The sequence below is a fragment of the Pinus tabuliformis genome, chromosome 2_2, assembly GCF_031772625.1.
Source record: "Pinus tabuliformis cultivar Carrire ecotype Pingquan chromosome 2_2, CPIR1, whole genome shotgun sequence".
Taxonomy (NCBI): Eukaryota; Viridiplantae; Streptophyta; class Pinopsida; order Pinales; family Pinaceae; genus Pinus; species Pinus tabuliformis.
This window is the reverse complement of record NC_142300.1, coordinates 739,585,719-739,601,842: the sequence shown is the minus strand read 5'-3', so window position 1 is coordinate 739,601,842 and position 16,124 is coordinate 739,585,719. Positions and strand designations below refer to the sequence as shown.

Below are 16,124 nucleotides of genomic sequence, written 5' to 3'. Positions count from 1 at the left end.
GGGCACTACAAAAGGGACTGTAAATCTAAAGCTCCTAATAAAGGAAAGGGATCTGATGATGCTCCTTTGCAGAGGTGAAAACCACCTCAGATGAAGGTGGGGATGTGTATTTGGCTTCTTCAAGTACACATGTAGATCATGAGGCATGGTTGATTGACTCAAGTGCATCCTTTCACTTCAATCCCCATAGAGAGTGGTTCTGCGAGTATGAGAAATACGATGGTGGTGATGTCTTCTTAGGGATGATAAGAAGGCTAGAATTGTTGGTTGCGGAAAAGTAAGGTTGAAGTTGCAAGGTTTAAGGGTTAGAACACTTCCGGGTGTTTTGCATATTCCTACATTAGCCAAAAATCTGATTTCTATAAGCAAGTTGGATGATGCAGGTGTAAAAACAGTGTTCGAGAAGGATAACTGCAAGATGGTTCAGGGAGCACTAGTATTGATGCAGGGAGTTTGGACTGGAAATCTGTATAAGCTACAAGGTAGCACTGTTGTTGATGGGTGCAACAGTTTTGTGGTTCCTGAAAATGGAGCAGAAAATCTAGTGGTCTCTGGAGAGAAGACCATGCTATGGCATCAAAGGCTTGGACATATTGGAGAGAAGGGCCTTCGAATACTTCATGGTAAAGGTATGGTAGAAGGTATGAGTAATAGCTCTCTGGATTTTGATTTCTGTGAAAATTGTGTATATGGGAAGCAAAATCAAGTGAGTTTCCCCTTTGGTGGTAAGAGGGCGAAACATATATTAGAGCTTGTGCACAGTGATGTGTTTTGGACCTTTGAAAGTTCCATCACTAGGTAAGTCTGTGTACTATGTATCACTTATAGATGACTTCTCAAGGAATACATGGATATATTTCCTTGAGAAGAAATCTGAAGTCTTTGACAGGTTTAAAGAATTTAAGACTCTGGTGGAAAACCAGACAGAGAAGAAGATAAAGGTGTTGGGATAGATAACGGTGGAGAGTTTTGCAGTAAGGAATTTGAAGAATTCTGTAAGAAGTGTGGTATAGCATGGCAGAAGAATACTCCATATACACCTCAGCAAAATGGAGTTGCAGAAAGAATGAACAAGACGTTGATGGAAAGGGCAAGAAGCATGCTCAGTAGTGCCAGGTTAGGACAGGAATTCTGGACAGAGGCAGTGGAGACAGCATGTTACCTGGTCAACAGATCACCTTCATCAGCGTTGGAGGATAAGACTCCACAAGAGGTATGGACTAGTAAGAAACCCTCTCTTTCACATCTGAGGGTATTTGGATGTGATGCATATGTACATGTTCCAAAGGAGAAACGCACCAAGTTGGATAGTAAATCTGAAAAGTACATCTTTATTGGGTATAAGGATGGTTTAAAGGGTTATAAGCTTTGGAACCCAATAACAAGGAAAGTTGTGTACATCATAGATGTGGTGTTCAAAGAGGTGAAAGACATTATTAAACATGAAGTCCAACCAAAGGAACCTGAGAAGATAGAGTTTGAGCTTAAGGAAGAAGAATCAGACTCTACAACAGAGGAGGAATCAGAAGATGAAGAGCCACAAACTCCAGGTCTGAGAAGATCAGTTCGAGAAATAAGGCAGTCAGAAAGGTATAGTCCATTTGCTTTCTGTTCAAATTTTTCTTTATCTATTACCGATGATGATCCTAGAACTATGAAGGAAGTAGTAGATTCATAGGATGGAAAACTCTGGAAAGAGGCCGTGGTTGATGAAATGGCATCTTTTCAGAAAAATGAGGCTTGGGATCTGGTGGAGTTGCCGGCTGGAAGGAAACCCATTGGCGGCAAATGGGTGTTCAAGAAGAAGACAAATGTTGAAGGAAAGGTGGAGAAATACAAAGCTTAGTTGGTAGCAAAAGGCTATTCCCAGGTGCCGAGAATTGATTTTGGTGATATTTTTTCTCCTGTTTCCAAGGTATCCTCTATTAGATACTTTTATCCGTTATTGCTGCTTTTGATTTTGAGGTTGAACAGATGGATGTGAAGACAACATTTCTTCACAGGGATCTGGCAGAGGAAATCTACATGAAGCAACCCGAAGGCTTTGCGGTGAAGGGTAAGAAAGAACTGGTATGCAAGTTAAAGAAGTCTCTGTATGGGTTAAAACAGTCACCAAGGATGTGGTATCAGAAATTTGATACATTTATATGGGGACTTGGCTTCACTAGAAGCAAAGCAGATCACTGTGTGTATTTTAAATTAATTGGTGACCGTGTTATTTATCTGGTCTTGTATGTGGATGATATGTTGCTGATTGGAAATGACAAAGAAATTATCCAGGATTTGAAGACCCAATTGTCCTCCAAATTCGACATGAAAGATATTGGTGCTGCAAACTATATTTTGGACATCTCTCAATGTGGAGTCTTTAGCCTCTATATAGGCCTCATACATACAATACCATGGTTCCCTCAATACCATCTATCTAATACCATGGGCCCATTACATTATTACTAACTACTTGTGGTCCCTTACATGATACGGGTTAACCACCTTATTTATTACTATGGCCCATCCCATTATTACATTATTCCCTTGGGTACCTCCCTTTGTACCCCATATTATCCCCCCTAGGTATATAACATAAAACCTAATAATGCTTTTCAGAGATAATCTTGTTAAAATTTGCATTAACTAAATCTTAGTTTTATCTCTCCCATATTTATGCTACCATTTCCATTTTGGTACTGCCTTCCATATTTCTTACCGGACTGTGAATTGTATGTCACTGATACATCACGACCTAAACTGAAATGCTACTCCATTTGGCCTCTCATTCTAGAACTATTATATGTCATTTCATTGCATTAGGTTCAGGAGGGAGGACTGAAGCCACAAGAATAATTAAATGGGCCATCATAAATGTCCTCTCACGGTGTCTAACCATTATGGCTTTTGATAGATTATTTTTTTTAAGGTAAGAGAGGTTGCAAAAATAATTAAAAGGTCCATTACTAATGTTCTATGTTGGCATCTCTAGCCAGTGATATTTAAGACAAATTCACATGCCTAAAGAAATCGCCAAGCTTTTTAAATCCAATTAATAAAATCTAAATACAAATTCACAGGCCTAAAAAAATCGCTAAGATTTTTTAAATCCAATTAATAAAATCTAAATATTTCTTGTACTCTCGAGGTAATCCAAATCCAATCAATAAAATAAGATTGCCTGTATTTTGCAATCTTTGGAGTCTTAACTATATTCCTAAAACTTATAATAGTATGCATGTAACATAATCACGACATTTTCATTTAGTAATTTCATGGAATTAATTGTAGTTATTTAATTATGTAATAAATTCAATATTTGGACAATGACATTAAATGTAGCTCTTTGATTGTAACGTGGATGGAAAAAAAATGTGTTTATTGATGGCATTAGGGAATGTATGAAGATCCGCCACTCATGGTAAGAGAATACGCATCACAGTGAGAAACAACAGCTCTGTTGCAATTTGAAATCATTGCAAACATCCTATAATATATGGTAATTAGTTGATATATGGTCATGGGTTGCTAATATCAATTTCCATTGTTAATCTTAAATTTATTTTAAATTACTATTTTTCAATTAAAAAAATACCAATTATTATAAACACCAATTGAAAAATATACCAATTATTATAAACTCTATTTTGTTAATATAACTTAGATATAATTAAGGGGAGATGAAGAACATCCTATCAAATATTTCAAAACCTTTGCAACTTTAATTAGTCTGCGATCATCCCATCCAACGATTTGCACCTGTTCAAGCTTTTTTAGCTACTTTGATTCCAACCATTCGTTCAACCCAACAGAGTTAATTCAACAATGATGAGGTGCAGAAAATATGTAGAAATTGCCCAAATACACCAAAACAAAATCTCCTGACTAGAATGAATAGATTATAGTTTTTAAAAACTAAATTTGCACAAACATTGAAATCAAAACCCTGCTTTTAAATTCTACAAATTCACACAAACATTGAAATCAACACCTTACTTTTAAATTGTACAAATTACCAAACAACAAAAATTAAATTCTAAATCTTAAAACTAGCTTGAATTCAATATTTTACTCTAATTTAACTATAATTAAACTAAATAACACTTCTATCCTTCCCTTTACCCACTTCAAAAATATACTGGGTAGTGTTCAAAGGAGCAATCTCTTTCTAACGTTTCAAAAGCTTTTGGTTTATCACGTTGATATTTTTGCCTTATGGGCCCTCGAAGTACATTTTCCATTTCGAACATATTTGAGGAGATGATTGCCGTCAATGAACCGCGAATTGCGATGCTATACATGCGTGTCGTGTAAATTACCGGCTCATGGGCGGAATAGAGGAATCCGCCATGGCTAAAGCTTCAGCGGCCTTGCCCTGGGAATGGATCGTCGAGAAGCTGGTTGACAATAAAGACATCGGCACACAGCTGCTCAAAGGTACTCCTAAATTCTACAACCTCCGCAAATCGCTTGTACAATATAGGAGACTTTGCTCTCTAACGCAGAAATTTAATATAGGAGACTTTGCTCCTTTTTACAGCTATGGTATTCATGCACATTCCAGACATCAACAATTCTTCTTGCAGTAATCTGCAAGAGAGAATTGCGCTAAGATATATGGAGGAAGTTCTCTTACTTGACAGAGTCGAAGCACACGCGATCCCTCTAGTAAAGGTTCTGGTTAATTCATCTATACCAAATTCAAGTTCCGCCGCTGATCAGGGCTTGCTGCTCCGAGTTTGCACGGAGGTAACTGATGCTTTACAGAAACTGACATTCCAAGATTTAAATATCAAGTAAATTGGGTTAGAAATGTGTCAGATATGAAGCTTTTAGGGTTTCACGTTCTGAACTAAAATATCTGCCAAGATTAGGCTAAATGTCTTTATTAATCGAAAAGAATCTGGCATTTGCTTAACGTGGCTAGCGATCTTGTGTTGACTGTAACTTGATAGAAAGTGAAGGAGCTCTAATTCCATTTTGGATTCCGTGTAGTTAGGTCGTTTTAGGGCACGTAAGAGAGCTTGATGAAAATGGAGAAAGGGACTGGAACGGTTTTGAGGATGATTTAAAACGCATATTTACAGAGGAGGATTCGTCACTGCCATTTATCAATCGGAGAAGCGAGCTCCTCCGGCTCTTGGAAGTATGTACGCCTTTCCTGTTATTGTATTTTTCTTGCTCATTTAAAAGCAAAAATGCAAGAAAAGCCTAAAAAACGTCAAACTCATGTTCTATGTGACAATAAAGGTTGTTTCTAACCATTACGAAATGCATACAAAGCATTAGCTCTATGTTACCCAATGTTAAGGGAATACACCAACTGTTTTTCAGGGCATAGGAGTGTTGGAAAATGCAATATGGCAGTTATTAATTTAGATTTTCCTTAACTTTAATAATTGCTTGTGAACTTTATTTATCTTTTTGTTTTTTTAATTAGATCTTCTTCATCAAACAATTATCAAGAGCAGAATAGTAAAGGCAGTAGAAACCTAAATTAGCCTCCAAGTCAGGGCAAAACTCCTAAAGTGAAAACCCATAAAATCTCTTTTCTTCTTATAGAATCTGCTTCAAATGAGACAACCAACACTCAAAGCCTAGACCAAGTCCTCCTCCAAGTACCAAGTCAGCCCTCCAAGAAGCTCTTCCAAGTAAATCAGATTGGCAAGGTTTGATCCTGCTTCAACTTGCTTCTAAATTTAGTTTCGTCCCCCAACTTCGACCCTGCAACTTCAGCTTTGTAATTGTTGCAGAAACCCTAATTCAGGCACATGGAAATCTTTCAAGAGATCCTTCTTTGAGCAAGACAATGTCTCCCAAGGTCAATAAAGTCAAATTAGAATACTCGCCCTTCCAACAGCTTGATCCTGCAACTTGATCTCCTGCAATTCGGACTTGCAGTTTCAGCCTTCCTGGAAGCTATAGAAACCCTAGATTTCGCACGTGTGAGAAAGATGGAGCCCAAAAACAAGCCTTTCTTTTTCTTTTTGGATTCTCATTGTCTTCTAGACCTTCACTCTTCTTGTTTTGCTTCTCCCAGTTTCAAGTCGAACTTCTTCTTGAGAGATCGAACTTGTGTGTGTGAATGTGCCAAATGAGGTCGAAATTGCTCCTATTTATAGCCTTTCTAGGGGTCGAATTCCCTCCTTTAGGTTGACTTGTAGCTGCCAGGGCTAACTTGTACTTTGGAGGTTTCTAGGACTTTCTAGACAAAATCAATTCTTTTACAAGGTACATTTTGCCCAGAAGGGTCTTATAATCATGATGTTGACTCTCTTGACTCATAACAATAAATCCCGTGACCTAACAAACCCTAGAAGCATGAAGAACATGCTTTTACCTAGAAGACCATCAATAAGAAGCATGAAACCCATGCCTTTAAAATAACAATTTTCTTTTTTCTTTTGTTTGTTACTTAAGATATACATATTGAAATGAGTACAATAACAACTATGAAAACCGAAACTAGTTACATTTTCAACACTCCCTGAAGAGTACAACATCATTCTCAAATTGAAGAGTTCTCATAAGAAGATTCAGATTGATAAGGCAATTGCAAGCATCGACATTATAACCAGCACTGTCTTTGAGGCCTAACTAGACAAGCTCAATTTCATTTAAGAGCATTATGTTGGGAGGCTTTACATGAGACATCACATTACCTCTAAGGCACATACCTCATCCTAATGTTCACAAGGTATGTCCTTTTAGGACTATTCTTATCTTGGATTTTTATCCCTTAATCCTTAAATAATATCAGTCCTCTTCGACCAATCTTATCTTGGATACTTGTCTTATCCTCAAAGAATGTCGATACCTTTCCTTTCTTGGATTGTCTATCCTTAAGGAAACCACAAATGCTTATCCAATCCTCCACCATTCTCTCTCCATGTCTTTCACTTAGACTTATCGCTGTTAGTCCTGGTCAAGTGCATGACACATGAAGAAGAGAATGCACATGTGATGTTCATCATCACTCCCTCTCAACCAGAGAGGAGATCCCTATTCTTACTTGGAATAGATTCTTGCTCCTTCACTAATATCTTGTAGACTTCATACTCCCTCTAAAGCATAAAGGAGATTCACAACTTTTTATTATTAGAAAGTCATAGCCACAAGCTTTCTAGCTTGTCTTCATAAGAGTATCAACTACCTGTTTTTTTATGAAGATAGATGCATGGCTCCCTCTTTCCTTCGTATCTCATTATGTTGAGCTTTCTTCTTTTCTAGGTATCTTGGAGCCATCTTCTTCCTTCAATCTTGTTACAGGGTTCATGTCATCAATCTTGTACATCACTTTCATCTTTTCATCATTAATGAAGGCATTATATTGAGCCTTACCAAACTTCAAGCTAATCATAACTTCCTCATGGCAGTGATCTCCTTTATATGAGCTTGAACTGCAGGTTATCTTCTTGCACTGCTACCTTTTAATCCCAAGATGAAAACATCTTGACTTCATAATTACCAAGATCATATGTTGAGCTTGCCTTAACATTCATCATATATTCTTGCAATATCTTTCTAGGTAGCAAGGTAATATGTTAACCATATAACCAATAACAAAATATTAGACTTACCTCATTGTGATGGCTTTCTCATCAAAACATCGACATCCTCATGGTCCATCTCCACAAGAATCTTCCTTCATGCATCATAGTGCCCAAGGATCGAACTTGATTACAAGTTATAATTTTGTTTTGGAGACTATACTGGATGTTGATCACTTTTCTATATAATCTAGTGAGAAAGTCTTGATCCTTTATTCATTCTAGAGTAAGTCAAATTCTTCTTTTAAGCATCGTATAACCATAGTAAGCATATTTTATGGTCAACTTTTTCTACAGGATTCTGTACATATGAATCCTACCCAAGAGAAGAGTTACTTCTAATATGCATCCCTATGCATCCATATAATCATCTAGTTATTTGACCTTAAATGAGCCTTCAATTTGACCAACTGGATTCTCTCATCCTTCAAGAGTATTGTTTCCACACTATATGGAATATATACTAACCTTGTCATAATGCTTAACCTTCCAAAATGATGGTTTTTATAGGATCTTGATGATCCATCTTAGCAAAATGACTACCTCTGACATAATGTTAGATAATGCTTGGATGAACAATAATACGCAAAATGGTCCTAATCTTCTAATTCATAAACTAGATGACTCTTATTGAAGCAACTTAATTAAGTAGACTCCAATTCTTCTACTATCACATGCTTCTACCTATGATGCCATACAAAATCAAAACCCTTCTAGAGTAAACACCAATATTCTAAATGAAGGAAAGATTAAATTCATAAAGAACCTGTTAGAGAGGATGCCTTCTTCAATAGTAGAGATCTTTGACATCTCTCTTTTTGGCTTCTTCTCTGGTTCTCCCTTATCTTCAATTGTGTGAGCTTCACTTCTTTCCTTTCTTTTGTTGTTCTACTTGATTGGACAATCCCTTTTAAAGTGTCCATATTCATTGCATCCAAAGCATTGAACCCTCGACATATCTGGCTTCTTCTTGGACTTTCCAAACTTTCCCTTCTTCAAATCCTTGGTTCTTGCAATAAAGGCTTGAGATTGTTCATTTGATTCAATGTCATCCTTTGCCTTGATCCTGCTCTCTTCCAAGATGCATTGAGTCCACAACTCATCAAAAGGAGTTGTATCTTTCTTAGAGTAAATGTTAGTTGCAAAATTGCTCCATTCTGGTGGCAAAGCATTCAATACACAAATGGTCATCTCACAGTAAATAATTGTCTCCCCAAGACCATGCAATTGATCTCTTATTTTAGAAATCTTCATCAGATGGGAGGCTGTGTCTTCATCCTTTGATTTCCTTATACAATATAATTGGTTTCTCAAGTAAATCTTTTGACCTGATGTACTTATAGAGTACAACTTTACTAGCTTATCATACACAACCTTAGAAGTCTTTAAATCAACAACAAAGGGAACTATTTTGCTAGTTCTTGAGTTTTATCTTTGCTGGGTTCAACAACTTCACCAAGAACATATTCCATTACTTCATGTTCCGCAAGTGCCAGGTCAATCATTTTCTTCCATGCTAGGAAATTTGTTGATCCAATGAGCTTATTGCTTTCCTTGCAGAAAGAACCCATATGATCCCGTAGATTCAGACATAGAGAAATAATATGATACTTGTCAATCAAGAGTCTTCTTCTTTGATAATGTCTCCAACTATCTTGATGCTTTCAAGATCTTCAAAGAGACTTCAGTGATATCCTTGAAATATGGTTCCTTCAACAACAACTTTCAAGAGTGATGAATGATATCAAGATCCTTTGATGCTTTCTTCAAAGATACCTTTCAATGAGCCTTTTAAATAGATCTCCTTCTAAGAGAGATCAACAACCTTCTTGTAATCTTCCTCTTTCAAGCCTTTCTGTTAAAATTGGCAACTAGGGCCAAACTCCATGATGGTCTTCTTATTTATGGCCGCTGATATTTTTCTTGGATTCCTCTCGTCGAGAGGTGTAGGATTGATCTAAAAATCATTCGATTCCGACATGTATTCATGGAGATATGAATTTATTTGTGTTATGTGACAACTCGTCAAGGTCGGCCAGCAACCAAATTACCCCCACTTGTCCTCCAAGTTTTAGTATAAATAGAGGTGGCCTTCAAGTCACTTTGACACACACACTCTTGTAATCTCTCTTCATTCTGTTTTGGGTTTGATGAAGAAGAGCATAGAGGGAGTGCCCTAGGATGTACACTATCCTAATTTACAGTCAATGAAGCAAGCCCTAATTGCATTTTCTGAGATGACAAGTATAGGGTGCAGGAAGCAGTGCTTCGTATAGGAAGGAGGGCTTCGTATTGGGTGCAAACAACATGATCACGTGCCCCACAAGCAGTCAAGGACTCGGGTAAGGGAGTTGCAGTCAAGAAGGCAGAGAGCACACATTCAAGACCACGCATGGAAAGGCAGGGTCTGATTGCACCTCGGCTAGGGTATTAGGTGCAGTCATGACCAGAACTCATAAGCATAATATAGACGCAGATCAAATCGATATACTGCCTATGAATCAATGCTCAAATGGACAAGGAAGTATAGATTTCGGATGGGGTTATTGCAGTAAGGTCTAAACTTCATGGAGAGCTAACCCTTAGTATGACAGTCTTTGCATTACATGGATAAGGCATGAAATGTATGTAGTCATGATATTCCTATAGAGTACTAGGTACGAGGATGAGCAATCATGGATTTGTTTTATAGATCACATCTCTGTCTATAAGGAAAAAGCAGTACCAAAGCTCCAGCAATCTGATAATGAAGGAATGTAACTAGGTCTATTCAATAGTAATCACTGTCTCAGTAATGATAAGGATATAAGATACAGTCATCATGATGAAGACTTCAATGTAACTTCGTTGACATAACTCCTCAAAAGTTGCACTGAATCCCTGTTGACTACTTTTATTTTCCCATATATGTGGGTATGGAATATTGTATACCTATTCAAATTTTTGTCCTTATTCTTGTTGGGTTGTGTTATATTCTTTCCACGACTAGCCCACGTAGTTAACCAGGGGGTTAGAAGAGGGGGGGGCGGAACCCCCCCTTCGTTGCGCCGATTGCGTAGCGACAGGAGTCACAGGGGGTTTGATGGGTGCAAGTAACCCCACTCTATGGAGTCCGGGGCAACGCCCTGGAAAATTTTGGTTTTGGACCCTATATTAGGTTGGGCAGACCTAATTATGGTTTTGTGCATGTTTTTTGCACATGGTTTTGGACGCGATGGTTTTCGGTCCATGGTATTGGATGCTTCGGCATGTATAAATATGTATTGTAACATTGAAAGGAACATAATGAAAAATCAAGCTGGTAGTCCGGTTTTGGGATCCAAGGGAAATATCTGTGTATATGTGTTTTATGTGTTATGCTCTCGCATTATTTATTTTATGTGTTTTAGAATTCGTATGCATGTAATTTCTGTACGGGGTTAAAACTTATATTTGGTATCAGAGTTGTTTTGGCTTCAAGGGGACGCCTCTGTTGCTGAGGGGTTTCGCTCGGGCCTGTGGTAGACCCTGTTCAGTGGGAGATCTGCGAGATTGATTCTGGTGGTGAAAGAAGATGGCGAGTAGTGGAAAGCTGGAGATTGAGAAATTTAATGGTCAGATTTTTGAGTTGTGGAAACTCAAGATGGAGGATCTGTTGGTGGATAAAGATCAGTGGATTGCAGTAGATCCAGGTACTAAACCAACGGGAGTGTCCGATGAAGAATGGAAGAAGTTGGATCGGAAGGCAAAGAGCACAATACGATTGTGTGTCTCAGATTCAATATTGCTGAATGTATCAGGGGAAGCTACGACGAAGGCTTTGTGGGACAAGTTAGGGAATTTGTACCAATCTAAGTCTCTGGTGAATAAACTGTTCCTGCAAAAAAAGTTGTATAACCTGAGGATGAAAGATGGAGACTCAGTGACAGAGCATCTGAATGCATTTAATATTGTGGTAAGTCAATTAGCATCTGTTGATATTAAAATTTCAAATGAAGATAAGTGCATCAGTTTGTTGTGTTCTCTACCAGATTCGTGGGATAGTCTGGTTATTGCAATAGGTAGCAATGCAACTGCCTTGCAGTTTGATGAAATAGTCTCATCCTTGCTGACAGAGGAGATGAGACGGAAAAATATGGAGAGCCAGAATGGTGATGCCTTATCTGTACGAGGACAGTCCCAAAACAGAAACAAAAATAAGTCATCGAGTGGGAGATCTAAATCTCCAGGAAAACCTGTAAAGGTGGTGTGCTAGAAATGCGGAAAGGAAGGGCACTACAAAAGGGACTGTAAATCTAAAGCTCCTAATAAAGGAAAGGGATCTGATGATGCTCCTTTTGCAGAGGTGAAAACCACCTCAGATGAAGGTGGGGATGTGTATTTGGCTTCTTCAAGTACACATGTAGATCATGAGGCATGGTTGATTGACTCAAGTGCATCCTTTCACTTCAATCCCCATAGAGAGTGGTTCTGCGAGTATGAGAAATACGATGGTGGTGATGTCTTCTTAGGGGATGATAAGAAGGCTAGAATTGTTGGTTGCGGAAAAGTAAGGTTGAAGTTGCAAGGTTTAAGGGTTAGAACACTTCCGGGTGTTTTGCATATTCCTACATTAGCCAAAAATCTGATTTCTATAAGCAAGTTGGATGATGCAGGTGTAAAAACAGTGTTCGAGAAGGATAACTGCAAGATGGTTCAGGGAGCACTAGTATTGATGCAGGGAGTTTGGACTGGAAATCTGTATAAGCTACAAGGTAGCACTGTTGTTGATGGGTGCAACAGTTTTGTGGTTCCTGAAATTGGAGCAGAAAATCTAGTGGTCTCTGGAGAGAAGACCATGCTATGGCATCAAAGGCTTGGACATATTGGAGAGAAGGGCCTTCGAATACTTCATGGTAAAGGTATGGTAGAAGGTATGAGTAATAGCTCTCTGGATTTTGATTTCTGTGAAAATTGTGTATATGGGAAGCAAAATCAAGTGAGTTTCCCCTTTGGTGGTAAGAGGGCGAAACATATATTAGAGCTTGTGCACAGTGATGTGTTTGGACCTTTGAAAGTTCCATCACTAGGTAAGTCTGTGTACTATGTATCACTTATAGATGACTTCTCAAGGAATACATGGATATATTTCCTTGAGAAGAAATCTGAAGTCTTTGACAGGTTTAAAGAATTTAAGACTCTGGTGGAAAACCAGACAGAGAAGAAGATAAAGGTGTTGGGATAGATAACGGTGGAGAGTTTTGCAGTAAGGAATTTGAAGAATTCTGTAAGAAGTGTGGTATAGCATGGCAGAAGAATACTCCATATACACCTCAGCAAAATGGAGTTGCAGAAAGAATGAACAAGACGTTGATGGAAAGGGCAAGAAGCATGCTCAGTAGTGCCAGGTTAGGACAGGAATTCTGGACAGAGGCAGTGGAGACATCATGTTACCTGGTCAACATATCACCTTCATCAGCGTTGGAGGATAAGACTCCACAAGAGGTATGGACTAGTAAGAAACCCTCTCTTTCACATCTGAGGGTATTTGGATGTGATGCATATGTACATGTTCCAAAGGAGAAACGCACCAAGTTGGATAGTAAATCTGAAAAGTACATCTTTATTGGGTATAAGGATGGTTTAAAGGGTTATAAGCTTTGGAACCCAATAACAAGGAAAGTTGTGTACATCAGAGATGTGGTGTTCAAAGAGGTGAAAGACATTATTAAACATGAAGTCCAACCAAAGGAACCTGAGAAGATAGAGTTTGAGCTTAAGGAAGAAGAATCAGACTCTACAACAGAGGAGGAATCAGAAGATGAAGAGCCACAAACTCCAGGTCTGAGAAGATCAGTTCGAGAAATAAGGCAGTCAGAAAGGTATAGTCCATTTGCTTTCTGTTCAAATTTTTCTTTATCTATTACCGATGATGATCCTAGAACTATGAAGGAAGTAGTAGATTCATAGGATGGAAAACTCTGGAAAGAGGCCGTGGTTGATGAAATGGCATCTTTTCAGAAAAATGAGGCTTGGGATCTGGTGGAGTTGCCGGCTGGAAGGAAACCCATTGGCGGCAAATGGGTGTTCAAGAAGAAGACAAATGTTGAAGGAAAGGTGGAGAAATACAAAGCTTAGTTGGTAGCAAAAGGCTATTCCCAGGTGCCGAGAATTGATTTTGGTGATATTTTTTCTCCTGTTTCCAAGGTATCCTCTATTAGATACTTTTATCCGTTATTGCTGCTTTTGATTTTGAGGTTGAACAGATGGATGTGAAGACAACATTTCTTCACAGGGATCTGGCAGAGGAAATCTACATGAAGCAACCCGAAGGCTTTGCGGTGAAGGGTAAGAAAGAACTGGTATGCAAGTTAAAGAAGTCTCTGTATGGGTTAAAACAGTCACCAAGGATGTGGTATCAGAAATTTGATACATTTATATGGGGACTTGGCTTCACTAGAAGCAAAGCAGATCACTGTGTGTATTTTAAATTAATTGGTGACCGTGTTATTTATCTGGTCTTGTATGTGGATGATATGTTGCTGATTGGAAATGACAAAGAAATTATCCAGGATTTGAAGACCCAATTGTCCTCCAAATTCGACATGAAAGATATTGGTGCTGCAAACTATATTTTGGACATCTCTCAATGTGGAGTCTTTAGCCTCTATATAGGCCTCATACATACAATACCATGGGTCATTACCATGGTTCCCTCAATACCATCTATCTAATACCATGGGCCCATTACATTATTACTAACTACTTGTGGTCCCTTACATGATACGGGTTAACCACCTTATTTATTACTATGGCCCATCCCATTATTACATTATTCCCTTGGGTACCTCCCTTTGTACCCCATATTATCCCCCCTAGGTATATAACATAAAACCTAATAATGCTTTTCAGAGATAATCTTGTTAAAATTTGCATTAACTAAATCTTAGTTTTATCTCTCCCATATTTATGCTACCATTTCCATTTTGGTACTGCCTTCCATATTTCTTACCGGACTGTGAATTGTATGTCACTGATACATCACGACCTAAACTGAAATGCTACTCCATTTGGCCTCTCATTCTAGAACTATTATATGTCATTTCATTGCATTAGGTTCAGGAGGGAGGACTGAAGCCACAAGAATAATTAAATGGGCCATCATAAATGTCCTCTCACGGTGTCTAACCATTATGGCTTTTGATAGATTATTTTTTTTAAGGTAAGAGAGGTTGCAAAAATAATTAAAAGGTCCATTACTAATGTTCTATGTTGGCATCTCTAGCCAGTGATATTTAAGACAAATTCACATGCCTAAAGAAATCGCCAAGCTTTTTAAATCCAATTAATAAAATCTAAATACAAATTCACAGGCCTAAAAAAATCGCTAAGATTTTTTAAATCCAATTAATAAAATCTAAATATTTCTTGTACTCTCGAGGTAATCCAAATCCAATCAATAAAATAAGATTGCCTGTATTTTGCAATCTTTGGAGTCTTAACTATATTCCTAAAACTTATAATAGTATGCATGTAACATAATCACGACATTTTCATTTAGTAATTTCATGGAATTAATTGTAGTTATTTAATTATGTAATAAATTCAATATTTGGACAATGACATTAAATGTAGCTCTTTGATTGTAACGTGGATGGAAAAAAAATGTGTTTATTGATGGCATTAGGGAATGCATGAACATCCGCCACTCATGGTAAGAGAATACGCATCACAGTGAGAAACAACAGCTATGTTGCAATTTGAAATCATTGCAAACATCCTATAATATATGGTAATTAGTTGATATATGGTCATGGGTTGCTAATATCAATTTCCATTGTTAATCTTAAATTTATTTTAAATTACTATTTTTCAATTAAAAAAATACCAATTATTATAAACACCAATTGAAAAATATACCAATTATTATAAACTCTATTTTGTTAATATAACTTAGATATAATTAAGGGGAGATGAAGAACATCCTATCAAATATTTCAAAACCTTTGCAACTTTAATTAGTCTGCGATCATCCCATCCAACGATTTGCACCTGTTCAAGCTTTTTTAGCTACTTTGATTCCAACCATTCGTTCAACCCAACAGAGTTAATTCAACAATGATGAGGTGCAGAAAATATGTAGAAATTGCCCAAATACACCAAAACAAAATCTCCTGACTAGAATGAATAGATTATAGTTTTTAAAAACTAAATTTGCACAAACATTGAAATCAAAACCCTGCTTTTAAATTCTACAAATTCACACAAACATTGAAATCAACACCTTACTTTTAAATTGTACAAATTACCAAACAACAAAAATTAAATTCTAAATCTTAAAACTAGCTTGAATTCAATATGTTTACTCTAATTTAACTATAATTAAACTAAATAACACTTCTATCCTTCCCTTTACCCACTTCAAAAATATACTGGGTAGTGTTCAAAGGAGCAATCTCTTTCTAACGTTTCAAAAGCTTTTGGTTTATCACGTTGATATTTTTGCCTTATGGGCCCTCGAAGTACATTTTCCATTTCGAACATATTTGAGGAGATGATTGCCGTCAATGAACCGCGAATTGCGATGCTATACATGCGTGTCGTGTAAATTACCGGCTCATGGGCGGA

The 16,124-nt window shown here is 37.5% G+C and overlaps 1 protein-coding gene across 1 annotated transcript; it reads left to right on the top strand.

The window, feature by feature from the left end:
* Window positions 1-4,288: 4,288 nt before the first annotated feature.
* On the top strand, window positions 4,289-5,203 carry LOC149194774 (uncharacterized). The gene is made up of 3 exons (XM_089407790.1): window positions 4,289-4,425; window positions 4,529-4,737; window positions 4,988-5,203. The coding sequence occupies exons 1-3, from the start codon at window positions 4,314-4,316 to the stop codon at window positions 5,201-5,203; spliced, it is 537 nt and encodes a 178-aa protein (XP_089263916.1). The 5' UTR covers window positions 4,289-4,313.
* Window positions 5,204-16,124: the final 10,921 nt, after the last annotated feature.

Coding starts and splice junctions, on each gene's coding strand:
- LOC149194774 (XM_089407790.1), top strand. CDS start 4,314: ATGGGCGGAATAGAGGAATCCGCCATGGCTAAAGCTTCAGCGGCCTTG. Junction 4,426..4,528: donor CGGCACACAGCTGCTCAAAG/GTACTCCTAAAT, acceptor TCCTTTTTACAG/CTATGGTATTCATGCACATT. Junction 4,738..4,987: donor TGCTCCGAGTTTGCACGGAG/GTAACTGATGCT, acceptor CCGTGTAGTTAG/GTCGTTTTAGGGCACGTAAG.